We start from the raw sequence: 12,551 nt of genomic DNA on the forward strand, positions 1-12,551 counted from the left end.
TGCCATACAGATACAGCTATACATATAATGATCAAGTAAATGTTTAAAATCCGTAAAAGCTGTTTATTTTCTTAATTTAGTACTGTACATGAACAGAAATGCAATGTAAGGCCTGAAACTTGAAGGAATCCAAAAGAGAACTTGAACTTGAGCGAAGTCGACAAAAACTAAGACACTGTACCTTTAAGAAGCCCCCACCGTCGCACAACAGGGGGGGCGTGAGCTGAATCCAGGAACAGCGATTGAAAAAAAAAAAAAAGCTCCACCATTGGACTGTTTCAAGTTCCCCCCGGCTGAAACCCTGCCTGATTTGTGGGCAATGTTGGGGATGTAGAAAAAAAAAGGAAACCGGAGCAAAGAGAGCGCAAGGGAGAAATAGGGAGACAACACTAACTGGGTAGCTATGGAGATAGTAGGTTTTCCTGGTAGCTTTCTTTGACAGGTGTCGAGTGGGATAAAATAAAGTATCAGAACAGCCTCCAAGATGTACGGCAAGGGTAAAGGAGCTGTGGTCCCCTCCGATAGCCAAGCAAGAGAAAAGTAAGTAAATTATTGCACTGTCACAACACAGAGAGCAAGCCAAGAAGAGTGTGCTAGGTAGCTGAACTTGCTAACTGATGTGAGGCAGCTCAGTCACTTCATCTGGAGCACGCATGTTCAGCAAGCTCTTTTTGTAAATATGCAAGCCACAAAAGTGATGCTGTGCTAGTTTATTCGTTGTGTTAACCACTTTGCGTGCCGCGGTGTCTCTTCCATCCTCCTAACTACTCAGGCATGGGTGCTAAGTTAGCCCAAGCAGCTAGCTACACTGCCAGTTTCACTCTTGTCTTTCTTCTTTCTCTCTTAATGCAAAACAGAGAGTGGCAGTTTAAGCGAGTAAAGTTGCACCACTTCTAAGAGGAGAGCGTGTAGCTGCACGTGTTTCTAGTAATAATGCATATAAAATGTGCACTCAGGGCTGAATTGTCTTTGTGGAGCATTGATGGGGATCCCACTTCAGTTCCATCTCGCCCCTGTGTTAGGAACAATGCATTCGGAGCGACGCTGAACATTGTAGCTAGCTGGCTTTTGTGTCGCCCCGCTGTTGTAGCAGGTAAAAATAGAATACAGCTGTTTGGGGCTTTGTCACAGAATAGCGCAGGAACGTGTTCTAGGATTGTTCCACGTTCCACAGCGATACTGTTTCTCCGCACGCGCTGGCTACATTGTATCCATGTGTGTGTGTTCGGTCAGCGGAGAGCCGCCGCTACGAGCTCCGTACTGCTCCTCAGAACTTTTGTGGCCCGTACAGATTTTCAGCAGTCACCCCGAGTTCTGCAAATAAGTTCTGCCGTTAAACTGCTCGTAATTGCCGCCACCGCTGGCGTTAGTGGACATAAATTCAGGCTGTTTTAATGGCTGTTTTGTCAGGAAGCTTAGGTGGTGTTAGCTTGGGGAGCTGTAGCCCTCCAATCCCTTTGTCTGCATGCCTCCGTCTCGATGCCTGTTGTTCGCTCAGGAGATAACATGCCGCACGTTAAACAACATTTAAGTAATCAGCTGAGGTTCAAATTAAACTGGAACATCAACTCAACAAAGTTTTACGCACCAATTCGTTATAAGAAGTCAGTTTATGCAAGAAACTTTCTTTGCTGTTAACAAAGCCAACTTAACCCATACAGGCTTTTATTTAACTTTGTTAGATGTGATTGGTTAAGAGTTTCTGCTGTTTTAATGGTAGTTCCTGTTAACTTCAGCTAAGGTGAATAAGAGGTATGTGCATCCACACAGGTGAATGCTTTATTCCTCACAGTGGATGGGTTTGAACACCAGCAAATGCTCACTCTCTGACTGCTTGGACCAGTCAGCACGTTGGGGTACTGAAGTGGGACAGAGTTGTCAGACTCGTGTGTATGTTTGCGTGAAGATCAGCACGCGCCTCATTACCTGTAAGCCCACACCTCCCTTTGCTGTGTTGTGATGAACCCATATTCTTCGTACCCTTCTTAATACATCGCTCTTCTAATGTCTTTCTTCATCTGCCTCCTAACTCTCACTTCCCATCCTCTGCTGCTCCTCCAAGTCCTCATCCCTCGCTTCACTGTTGAATTATTGAGACAGACTGAAGCAGCTGCTCTCAGCTTTGCGTCAGAGTTGAGAGAGACAGAAGAGGAAAGAAAGAGACAAGAAGAGAGACGGAGAGAGATGGAGGGCAGACTCATCCATGTTTAAAGACGGGGGTTTTGTCGGGCAGCCTCGGGCCGGATGTCAGGTGTGCCGGTGGTGTACATGAGGGAGATTTTCTCGCCCTATGGGAGTAAACGTATGCACGCTCTGATGTCCCATCTTGGAACGTAAAAAGGAAGGAGGAGAGGGAGGTCAGAAGGTCACCTCACAGGGTGCAGACCTTAACAACATCGTAATGTTGGCTATCTTTTACATTATTTCATATTCTTGCTGTTAAAAATGACCACTGCTGTCCTCTTCTCTTCCCCATCATGCCTCGCTTCCCTGAACAAATGACTGTTCCCCCTAAAGAAAGAAAAACGGGACGTACACCCTCTTATGTTCCAGTCAAAACAAATGTCTATCCTCCCCCTTTTCCGCCACTATTCTATAGCTGCTCCTCTTCCTTCTCCTCCTCCTCCAACTCAAAAATTCTCTTCCTTTTCTGTGAGCTAGCTTCTGAGCTTTAATAATGCAGTAGGCCAGGTGCACGCACACGCAGCCCCTTTTGCAACCCACACAAAAAGACACACACACACACCACACATAAAAATTTCATTGAAGGCCTCTTGGGGGGGGATCTGCAGTGTGATCCTCCTATCATCCCCAGACATAAGACCAAGTCCTTAACTATTCCCTGCTAGTCAAACTCCTATAGACGGCTGCACGTGTGGTGAGCAAGCCAGTAAACCTGCAGTCTACAGAGAGATGTTAGCAGTATCAATATTTGAGGCAGAAACTCGCTGCATCCTAAAGCTTCCTGGGAGCCTTTGCCGGCCTTTCAATACAGTTAAAATCCACACACATGCAGGAAGTCTGTAGGTTTAAGACGTTAAAGTGTAGAGGTAAAACCTGTGTGTGGCCCAATACTAGCGTGACCTGCGAGTGGCAGTGACTTACACTCTACACCAGCGGTCACAGAGCTTTGTGACCTACAAATTGGTAGGAGCCTCCGAAAGTGGTCAGATTCCCCTGGCTAAAGTGGTCAAGTGTGTGTGTGTGTGCCTTAACAGCACTGCAGTCTTAAGTCTCCTAAGAGCACCGGCCATTTGAACAACAACAGATCTGTCTGTGTTGAATTAAATGATTGCAGCAGGTTGTATTTTTGCTGTTGGATTTGTTGTGCAGTTGGATACACAACAATATTAGCCAGTGGAATAGTCCAGAAAGTTTAGAAGTTTCTGCCTTTGTTTGTTCATCTGGACGTCTGCCTGCTCATGTGTGTTTTCTTATCTTGGTGGCTATCTGCGAGAGGGGAACACCCTCAGCTATTTATTACCTTCAGAGCAGGATGGACCGCCGTAGAGAGACGCACGCACTGTTATACAGGAGCCGCAGGTCTGCTCAACGCATGTTCAACCCTGCGATTGACCCGAGGACTCGTGTCACGCTTTAATCTGCGGTCAGTATTGTTCGGCAGGACAGTCTGCAGCTGTGGTTCAGTGCAGGTTTACAAAGAATAACATTACACGAGTACCAAGCAAAGTTTCAGTTTCTATTTGGATGCTCTCTTTTGCACTTTTCGTCTCTTTTAACAAGTGAACTGAAATGATTTCAAAAAAGAGTTGTTGGGATCCAGACACCATTATCAGTGGACCAAAATATCAACAGTTTTCCCCCAAAGTCCAAAACAGCACACTACACAGCAAGTTACCCTGTGCTACAACTTTGACTGTATTAGCTGCCATTGGTAACGACATTCTTAGAGCAGTGACCGACTCCAGGTTATTAATCATGTAATGATAGTAAACAGCAACAGTGTGGTGTAGGGCTGGGACTAAATATTGATACGGCAATATATCGTTGTCCTGACTCGTGCAATACAATCATGAATGAGGGTAACGTGAACAGAAATCAATTAGCCGAAGAAGTTACTCGCATATCGTGATGTTTCACGAAAAGATCGCTGATGTTATCGTGGGCCACGTGTCTTCGTAAAGTATCGTGAGTTACCCTGCGATTCCGCTCGCAAAGAATGTAACTTTCGTCAGAGCTTTAGGTTGAAAATGAATGTTTCCAAATTGCGGCTAATGTTAGCTTAGCTCGTTTAGTTAAGTGTTAATCATTCACAAGCAGAATTATAGGCAGACGTCTCCTCCTCTTAAAAACAAACAGACCTGATATAAAATGGGTAAAAACACAGAATGAAGCAGTGTCACGTTTAAATCGGTATTTCTCCAACACTCTCCAGTGGACACAATCGAGAGGCATGTGTCAGACAAGTCTATGGAGTTAAATTTGGTTATAAAAGAAAGTTATCTGGCATTCATTCTCAAGATGTATTTATTCATGTGTTGCAAAGACTTTTACCTGAACCGGCCAGACAACAACGATGGCAAACATAGAACTGTCAGGGTCAGCAGGCCTTGTGTACAATTGTGCAACTGTTAAGACTATGACACTGGTATCGGCTGATTGGGGGAGAATATAGGTTTTGGTATCATAAAGTAAAAAAATAGTCCCTAGCTTAAGATGACACTCCGATCCATAATTCTACACCCAATCTAGCTTAACAAAGTAATCCAACCTAATCATGGCCCAGGTCAGATGCTGCTAGTTGATACGACCCCTGAGCACACACAATGACCAGCAGTGTGTAGTACAGGAGCTCTATTTCACTGCCCGTGTTGTATGGGATCTTGTGAACAGCCTTGAAAGTTTATCTGAAGTTATTAGCATTCTCCAAACTTAGTTATCCTATGTCCCGAATCCCATTTAGCATCAGTGTGTAATGAGTTGTATGCGAAGGGCAGATTGATTTGACATCCAAGCAGAGCTTTTCATGCGTCAGAGCACGAGAGCTTTTGGATTTAGATCCTCTCTGCTTTGTTAAAAACACATTGCATCATAAAATTCTTGAGGCGCCTGCATTTAAATCTACCAGCTGTCATCCCGTCTGCTGTTATGATGTTAAAAAAATGTCTCCTGACTGTGTTGTGTCTACGTGAAGGACAAGGTGTGATCATGTAGCGACCATCGTCTCCAACCCACTGCTATCATCTATTTGCCTATTCATATCTTTAGCAGACTACATTTGCATACTAACAATGCATATTTTAAACTTCTGAATAACATTAGTAGTAGGAACGGGTCAGGCACAGATCGGGTCTCCATCAGAAGACACCACAGCAGTTGTTGCCACTTCTGTCGCTCCCATATGCAGGGTGATTCAAAGCATGCAGCAGAAATGGTAACTAAATGAGAGACTTATAGTCCTGACCCTCGCATGAAAGTCCTCACCATCCCCCTTTAGGATTTGTATTTGGGTTTCTTTTCCAGAATTCATCATAAATTACAGTGTTTTTAACCTAATGTTTGCCGAATGAGTGTTTATGACAAAACACAAATACATCAAAATTTGCATTGATAAAACCATCATTAATAAAAAGAAAAATAAACATCAAAAAAGGTTGAGAATATAATAATATATCCTATTGATATATTGAACCTGGAGTCATCAATACATCCAGCATGTTTGCTTGATAAATGACTGAAAATGATTGAGCCTATGAGGTCGTTGTAGCTGAGTACTATCTTGTTTTGAGTTCCCATATTCATTCCCGAGCAGTTTGTTTTGTGGTTGCACGATTCTAGTGATGTAAAAAGTATCTACACACTTGAATATTGCGATATTTTGTTTTTTGATACCAGAAATGTTCTTTAAAACTTTGCATCATCATAATGTAATCTGTGGAAAGAGGAAATAAGCACATATTGCTTGCAACAACCCAAAGAACACAGGCCTTTAAAATGGGAGACATTGCTACAACATCGCTGTGTGCTGTAAAATACAGAATCATAACTACGGATGCACGATATTATCGGCACGTAATCGGTATCTGCAGATTATGGCTTTTCTGCCGACATTTTCCAACGATAAAACAAGGCTTTAATTATGCCCAAATGCTCAATGAGTCACTAAAAAAGCTTGACGTAATGCTACGACATTAACTCAGCGCGAGTGGGCGCTCGCACTGCCTGCCAGTGAATAGAAGTTAAACAACTTTCACAACTCTTAACTAGCTAACAGTTAGCTCACATTCTCGCACATTTTACCGGACTTAACAACATCAAACACGCCGAAAATACACTCGCGGCCAAAGCCGACGCTTGCAGAGAGTAACATAAACATCAGTGCAAAACTAACTTACATATTCATGGACGCACACACGATAAAAACAGTCCGTCGGCGATCACTGATGTCTCCGTAGTAGGTGCAGTAAACAAGTCTGGGCATGTCTGCCTCACTGCAAAGTTTCAGGGGGGATGCTGCATTCAGGTGCGCTCAGACACATGACTTTTTGTACGACGCCTCAAGCGGGAAGAAGGGTGCAAGATGTCTGCTTAATGGCAGTTTTTGGCCACTACAATAAGAGTAGGCATGATATCAATTCCACTACAGGAGACTTGATGTTCTCTGCAATTAGGTGGAAAAAAACCGTGCAAAAAGGGTTGGAGAATATCGGCAAAAAATCCAATATTGTGCATCCCTAATCATAACCCTCCATCCATCCATTATCTATACCGCTTTCCCTGTTCAGGGTCGTGGGGGGGCTGGAGCCTATCCCAGCTGTCATTTGGTGACAAGCAGGGTTACACTCTGGCTGACACACAGAGACAGACAACTTTTCACGCTCAGTCGCAATTTACAGTCACCAGTTAACCTACAGAACATATCTTTAGACTGTCGGAGGAAGCTGGAGTGCCCGGAGGGAACCCACGCATGCACGGGGAGAACATGCAAACTCTACACAGAAAGGCCCGCTTCGTCGTTCTATCTGTGAGGCAGCAGCACTAACCACTGCACCACCGTGCAGCCCTGCATCATAACCCTTGTATCAAACTACTTATCACATTGCCAGATTCTTGCCAGTTCACAGCCCTTATAGATACATGCATTGGAAAACACAGCTCAACAGGCTTCCTATACAAACAATCCAGCTATGTATCACCTTAAGAGGCTTAGATAGACATCAGAGTCATCCAACCATTCAGCTACAGACAGAAACTGAAACTGAGCTCCTTGTGGTTAAAACCAAACTGCACAACAGCCTTATTATCCAAAAACCATGTTTCATTGATCGGTTCATTGACTAATGATGGGGACGATGACACTGAGCTACTGTCCCTCTCATTAGGACCTTATTGGCCTGTCAGAGGACTGTCTGCTCTGGGCACATGGGCCACTGTCATATCCACGCCGCCGGTCGATTGATGGTCCATTAACAGCCTATTAAACACGACTAAGTGAAGGCGTTAGAGTACAATGTACGGCCAATGGGGGTTTCCCACTCCACAGCATGGTTCTTGTGTGTGTTAATAGACCCCGGTGGATTGCTGTTATCAAATATGATAGCAGTGATTTTTAAAAGTCCGTCGAGAGCTTTTAAAATATTGTAGGAATTAGTGGAGATTCCTGTTGTATGCAGCTGCTGCTGTCATGCGGCGTGTTCAGACAGAAGACGGTAGTTTTCATACAGGTGGCTCGGCAGGTGTTTTTCAGCTTCTGCCAGGATGATGTGACCCTTTTTTTTTAACACAGGAAATTTCCAGGTATCCAAGAACCTTTTTTTAGAGGTACTCTGGAGCTTCACCTGCCTTTTAACCACAGGAGCCCTGAGCCAATTTTAGTTACTCTTACCTCAAAGAAGTCCCTGCACCTAAGGTTGTTCTTAATAGCCAACCAGGAACTTTCAAAGCGAAGCTAACAGGAGTCAGTGTTGCTAATCACAAGCCTTAAGACTGCATAACTTCTGTACAGCGTTCATTCATGCTGCAAGCAGAGTGTCATTGATCTTCACATGGCAGCAGTGCAGCTCACTTCTCAATTGCGTCAAAGGATGTCAAGTAAGAAAACAAAGTGTAACCTTTCCCTCTCTTTGCTAAATCATTGAATAGTTTATGTCTTGACTTTTCGGCTCCTTCAGTCACTCCTGTCACCTCTCCGCGTGTCTCTTTTCAAGACTCCATTCAAACATTGTCACACAGCAGTACATTTAACAGAACAGCGTGACTCTGTTTTGTTATTTCCGAGCAAAACCTTGAAGCAACCTTTTTTTTTTTAATCCATTGTTGGTCTTTTAATACCTGATCTTCACTTTCTTTTTTTTGAGATGTGTTTAAAAAAGAAACACAAAAGCACAAAAATATCTTTTTTGCCTTGAAATACTTCTAAACTCTGAGCTCAAGACGCCCGCGGGGTCTCGGACTGTTTGGTTGGAAACGGCTCCTGCAGGTCCGCTTGAGGTGTGTCTGTTGTAAATGAAGTGGGATGCCCGATTACATCTTACCAGCAAAAAAGAGGGCATTGAAGGGAAATGTATCTTAATTTTACCTGGATGTCCATCAGTGTTGACGGTTCATGTTGTAAATTGAAGCTGTAAATTCCTCAGAATGGGCTATACCGAATGAGGAAGCTGGGTGGATCGTAGGGATGGGCATTATAAGCAAAAATAAAAAGATACTCACTGGGAATTATTCGACCGTTATTAACACACGCAGACGCTTTATTTGACTCTCAAATGACTGTGCATAGTTGTTGTAGACTCATGATATGCTAGTTTTACCTGGCAAAGTTTGCACTTCACCTCATTTTCCTACATTTTTTTCGAAGGAGTTCCTCACAGAACTCTCTCACATCGCTTTCTTCTTCTTTTGCTATTTAATTGTATTATTGTTTATTGTATTATTATTTAATTGTGTTACAACCAAGCGCCCAGAAAAACAATGGGGCCATATTTTAAAAGGATATTCTCAGGTTTTCATGGGTTTCGGGTGTTTATTGTTCATAGTGAAAAAGTCTGTTTTTCCAGAGTTACATTTTTTAAAAGGTCGAATCTGAAATGGGCCGTTCAGAACAGCTGCAGGTTTCTACGTACAACCTTGCTTTGGCTGAAATCGACCAATCGTCATTCACCTCAGGCTGCCTTCTTGCACGAGCTTGTTGTCAAGTTGTTATCAAGATTTGAACTCACCATTCCGATACCTCCTGCCGATTCTGGCTCGTACATATAAGGCCGAATAACCGGTCCGAGAGCAGCCATGTTTTCTACAACTTTGGAGTGACAGTGCAGTGCAGCCGCTCCCCCAAATACTGTCGGCCAATCGTGGCTAAGGTCTCACCTTTGAATGGCAAAACGGCTTGTTCGTTTCAGGAGGAAGGAGAGGCTCCGAACACACATTAGAATAATAGAATGTTGATTGCATAGCTAAAATATGTCTCCTTCACGAAGAGGTAACAGTCGCGTGACTATTCAATATTCGAACATCATGCCTGAGTCCTAGTGCCTACATGTACCAGGATGCATTGGGCTTGAGCAGACGCGGTCCTTGCTTTGCTCTGCTGCATTTCTTGAAGTGGAAACTTTGCTCAAATACATGACACTGAATGTGTGTCAGCCAACACACTGCAAAATATATAATTATCGTATAAACTTCATGTATGTTAAGTACCATTTTAAGCTTTGGGCTGAATAGTTTTTTAGCTTATTTGCAATAAAAGTGAATTTACGGACTACAGATCCAAGAGCCTCTGGGCCACCAACTACATCTAATATTGACGCTTGTGGCCATCACCCACATCTGCAGGCATTTTTCATGCTCAATACCTAACTCTGAGAGACAGTAATAAGGAAGGAAACTTCCCTTTAAGTGCATATATTAATTGTTACAGACATTGCTTTGGTCATGAGAAAAAGGAAAGCTGAATTTGTTCACTCACAAATGTCTTTCTTTGTGTTTCAGGTTAGCGTTATATGTGTACGAGTACCTGCTACATGTGGGAGCACAGAAGTCCGCACAGACCTTCCTGTCTGAGGTAAGATGACGTCAGTGACTCTCACCAGTTTATTGCGTGTAAATAGTTTATTCAGAGTTGAGAAGGAAAGATAAAGGATGTGTGAAAAACCTTCAGCAAGGACATCAAACACGCGTCACGTGGGGCCTCGACGACTGAAGAAAAGACTGTAAATAAACTATAACCCAGTGGATGATTACAACAACTTGTGGCGTCAGTGCAAACATGCTAAACACGATTACCGAGTGTAAGGTGCTGCATCAATTTTTCATAAGGAAGTGGGATAAAGTAACAGCAGATCATGCTCGCTGTCTGCCGCGGAGGATCATCAGCGTAAAAACAAACGGTGCAGTTATCTGTGAACACGGCAGACATTAACGGCATGTAAATATAGTTTTGTTAGACATTTCCAAGCCTCCTAACAGCCCACTTGGATGCAGACAGGCTAATGATAGTGTGTGATTTAGCTATTCCCTTCATTCAAAACACACTTCAGATGTAAAAAAAAAAAAAAAGGCACGCAGAAGGATGAGAGTCAGGAAGATGGAGATTGACAGAGCCGGAAAGATGCCTATCTCCGCGTCCGAGGCCATTGACAGTTTGAGACGGACTGATTATATGTTCTTAACCTCTGGACCTGCAGACATAATCCTCTCTCTCTCTAGTGGCTGCAAGTGACTTTTCTTGCTCTCTTGTCTCCTCTGCTCTCCTTCAGATTCGATGGGAGAAGAATATTACATTAGGGGAGCCTCCCGGATTCCTGCATTCGTGGTGGTGGTGAGTGTCACTTTCACTTTTCCTCCTGTATGAAGACGCTTGTTTTGTCCTGTTTGTTTTGATACAGAAGGCCTCTCTGGTTTATTTGCTGTGGTGGGTAAAGTAAAGCACACGTCTCGGGCTGTATATCCACCCCCCTCCCACACACAGACCCATTGATAGGACTGTGATGCCTATTGTGACCCTACATTATTCATTACATCGGCACAGTAAGCAACAGTAGCTTCGTTTGAGCTCTAATTTTAACATGATCATCCTCCTCATTCATGTAAAAAAAAATGGCGTCCATAGGTACGAGGTTGAGCAGAGTCTCAGCCTTGGGGTTGACCAGACTCACAGAGGGCGTGACCCCCTCCCTCCCCGTCTTCTCCCCTCCTCCAGTCCCTCCATCCTTCACCCCCCATTCCTGAAACAATAGATCCAGATGGTTAGGGAATGGACCCCCTCCCTCCTCTCTCTGCTCCCCTCCCCCTCCTCCCCCTCTCGTCACCCTTTGTGTGCCCCCCCCACCTCCCACTTTTCTCCTTTGTTCATGTGTTGGAGGGATTCTTAGCAGATTAACCCTTTGCATTCCATCTTCCTTTGTGCCACCTCAACCTCCGCTGTCCTCCTCCTCCCCCGTCCTGTCATTTCTGCCCCTGGCTAAGGTTTGACCTTTAGGGGTCGTCATCTAAAGCCCGGTCGGAAGTTTGACTTATTTTTTTTAAGATGAGGCAGGAAATCACGTGACGTTTACAGGTGCCACAACATTTGTTTTACCGTAAGGCTTCAACTGCTGTGACCGTCCTCGAGGAATATCTTCTGCTTCAAATGTAATCATGCTACACCTTTCCTTTTAGCCATTAGCTTGTGTGGCCCTCAAAGCTCACTTCTTCTGACTGAAGATACAAATTATTAAAGATCAATGAAGACTATTTCAAAACAGGAAATGGGCTGAATAGAGTTTCTGCTGGGGGCCTTTTTAGCAGCAGATAAGCTGCACTGTTGACCGTTTAGGGCTGGTGCGAGAGACCCCACACATGACGACAAATAATGATGGATTTAAATGTTGTTCCTATAGTGTGTGGAGTAGGGATGGGCATTTCCAGTTATCTCAATATTCAAGTAATCTAATTGCCTAATGAGAAATTGAGTACTCGCAAATTGTGTATTTTTAACAGTTAAAAAAAACACGTCGGACACGGACCTAGTAGGCTATATGCCTGTAAGAGAGCATTACTATCTTACACTCACATTCATGTAAATAAATTTCCAACAATAGAAAGCAACCTTAACAGGCCGTTCAGTTAACGTTGTAACAGTCTGTTGTCAAACGTCACAGCGGTAGCAGACTGTACGGACTTCTGTTCTGTGCTGCTTCACACGTAACTCACATGTTCTCCACTCTCGTAGCTGTTGTCCGCCGTGATGGTGGCTCGTACTCCGGCCCAGCAAACGCCATCAGCTCACAGAAGCCTTCTCCTTCCACAACACTTAATGGGAGCATATCTCCAGTCACCGTGTCCGTTATTAGCAGGCTAATCTTCTCCGCTCTGGTATCATCACAACAATGTGTTCTAACAGGGCTAGCAAAGGATGTGATGCGAGACTGCCTGTTGTGTGTCTCCGCAGGCTTCTCCTTCACAGCAATCTTTTTTTGTCAAATTACTTCCAGACATCACTTTTCTGGTCACGGCTGACATGGTGCGTGTAACTAAGTTAAACTACTTTAGCCGAAAACAGGTGCGCAAGTAGTGTAATGTTACTCGAATAATGACGTCAACAACAAGTACAA

The 12,551-nt window shown here is 43.9% G+C and overlaps 1 protein-coding gene across 3 annotated transcripts in view; it reads left to right on the plus strand.

Annotated features, from left to right (window-relative positions):
- The first annotated feature begins 276 nt into the window (after positions 1–276).
- LOC138590855 (single-stranded DNA-binding protein 3) overlaps positions 277–12,551 on the plus strand; it is a 42,802-nt gene continuing 30,527 nt past the window's right edge. For all 3 annotated transcript variants that reach the window (XM_069661255.1, XM_069661256.1, XM_069661257.1), the window contains exons 1-3: positions 277–540; positions 9,949–10,021; positions 10,716–10,777. In XM_069661255.1, coding sequence (XP_069517356.1) covers positions 485–540; positions 9,949–10,021; positions 10,716–10,777 — 191 coding nt within the window. In that variant the 5' untranslated portion in view covers positions 277–484. The remainder of the gene's footprint in view (positions 541–9,948; positions 10,022–10,715; positions 10,778–12,551) is intronic.

Source organism: Semicossyphus pulcher, unplaced genomic scaffold (assembly GCF_022749685.1).
Source record: "Semicossyphus pulcher isolate SPU_LCO1_2020_fin unplaced genomic scaffold, fSemPul1.0.p SCAF_14, whole genome shotgun sequence".
NCBI lineage: Eukaryota > Metazoa > Chordata > Actinopteri > Labriformes > Labridae > Semicossyphus > Semicossyphus pulcher.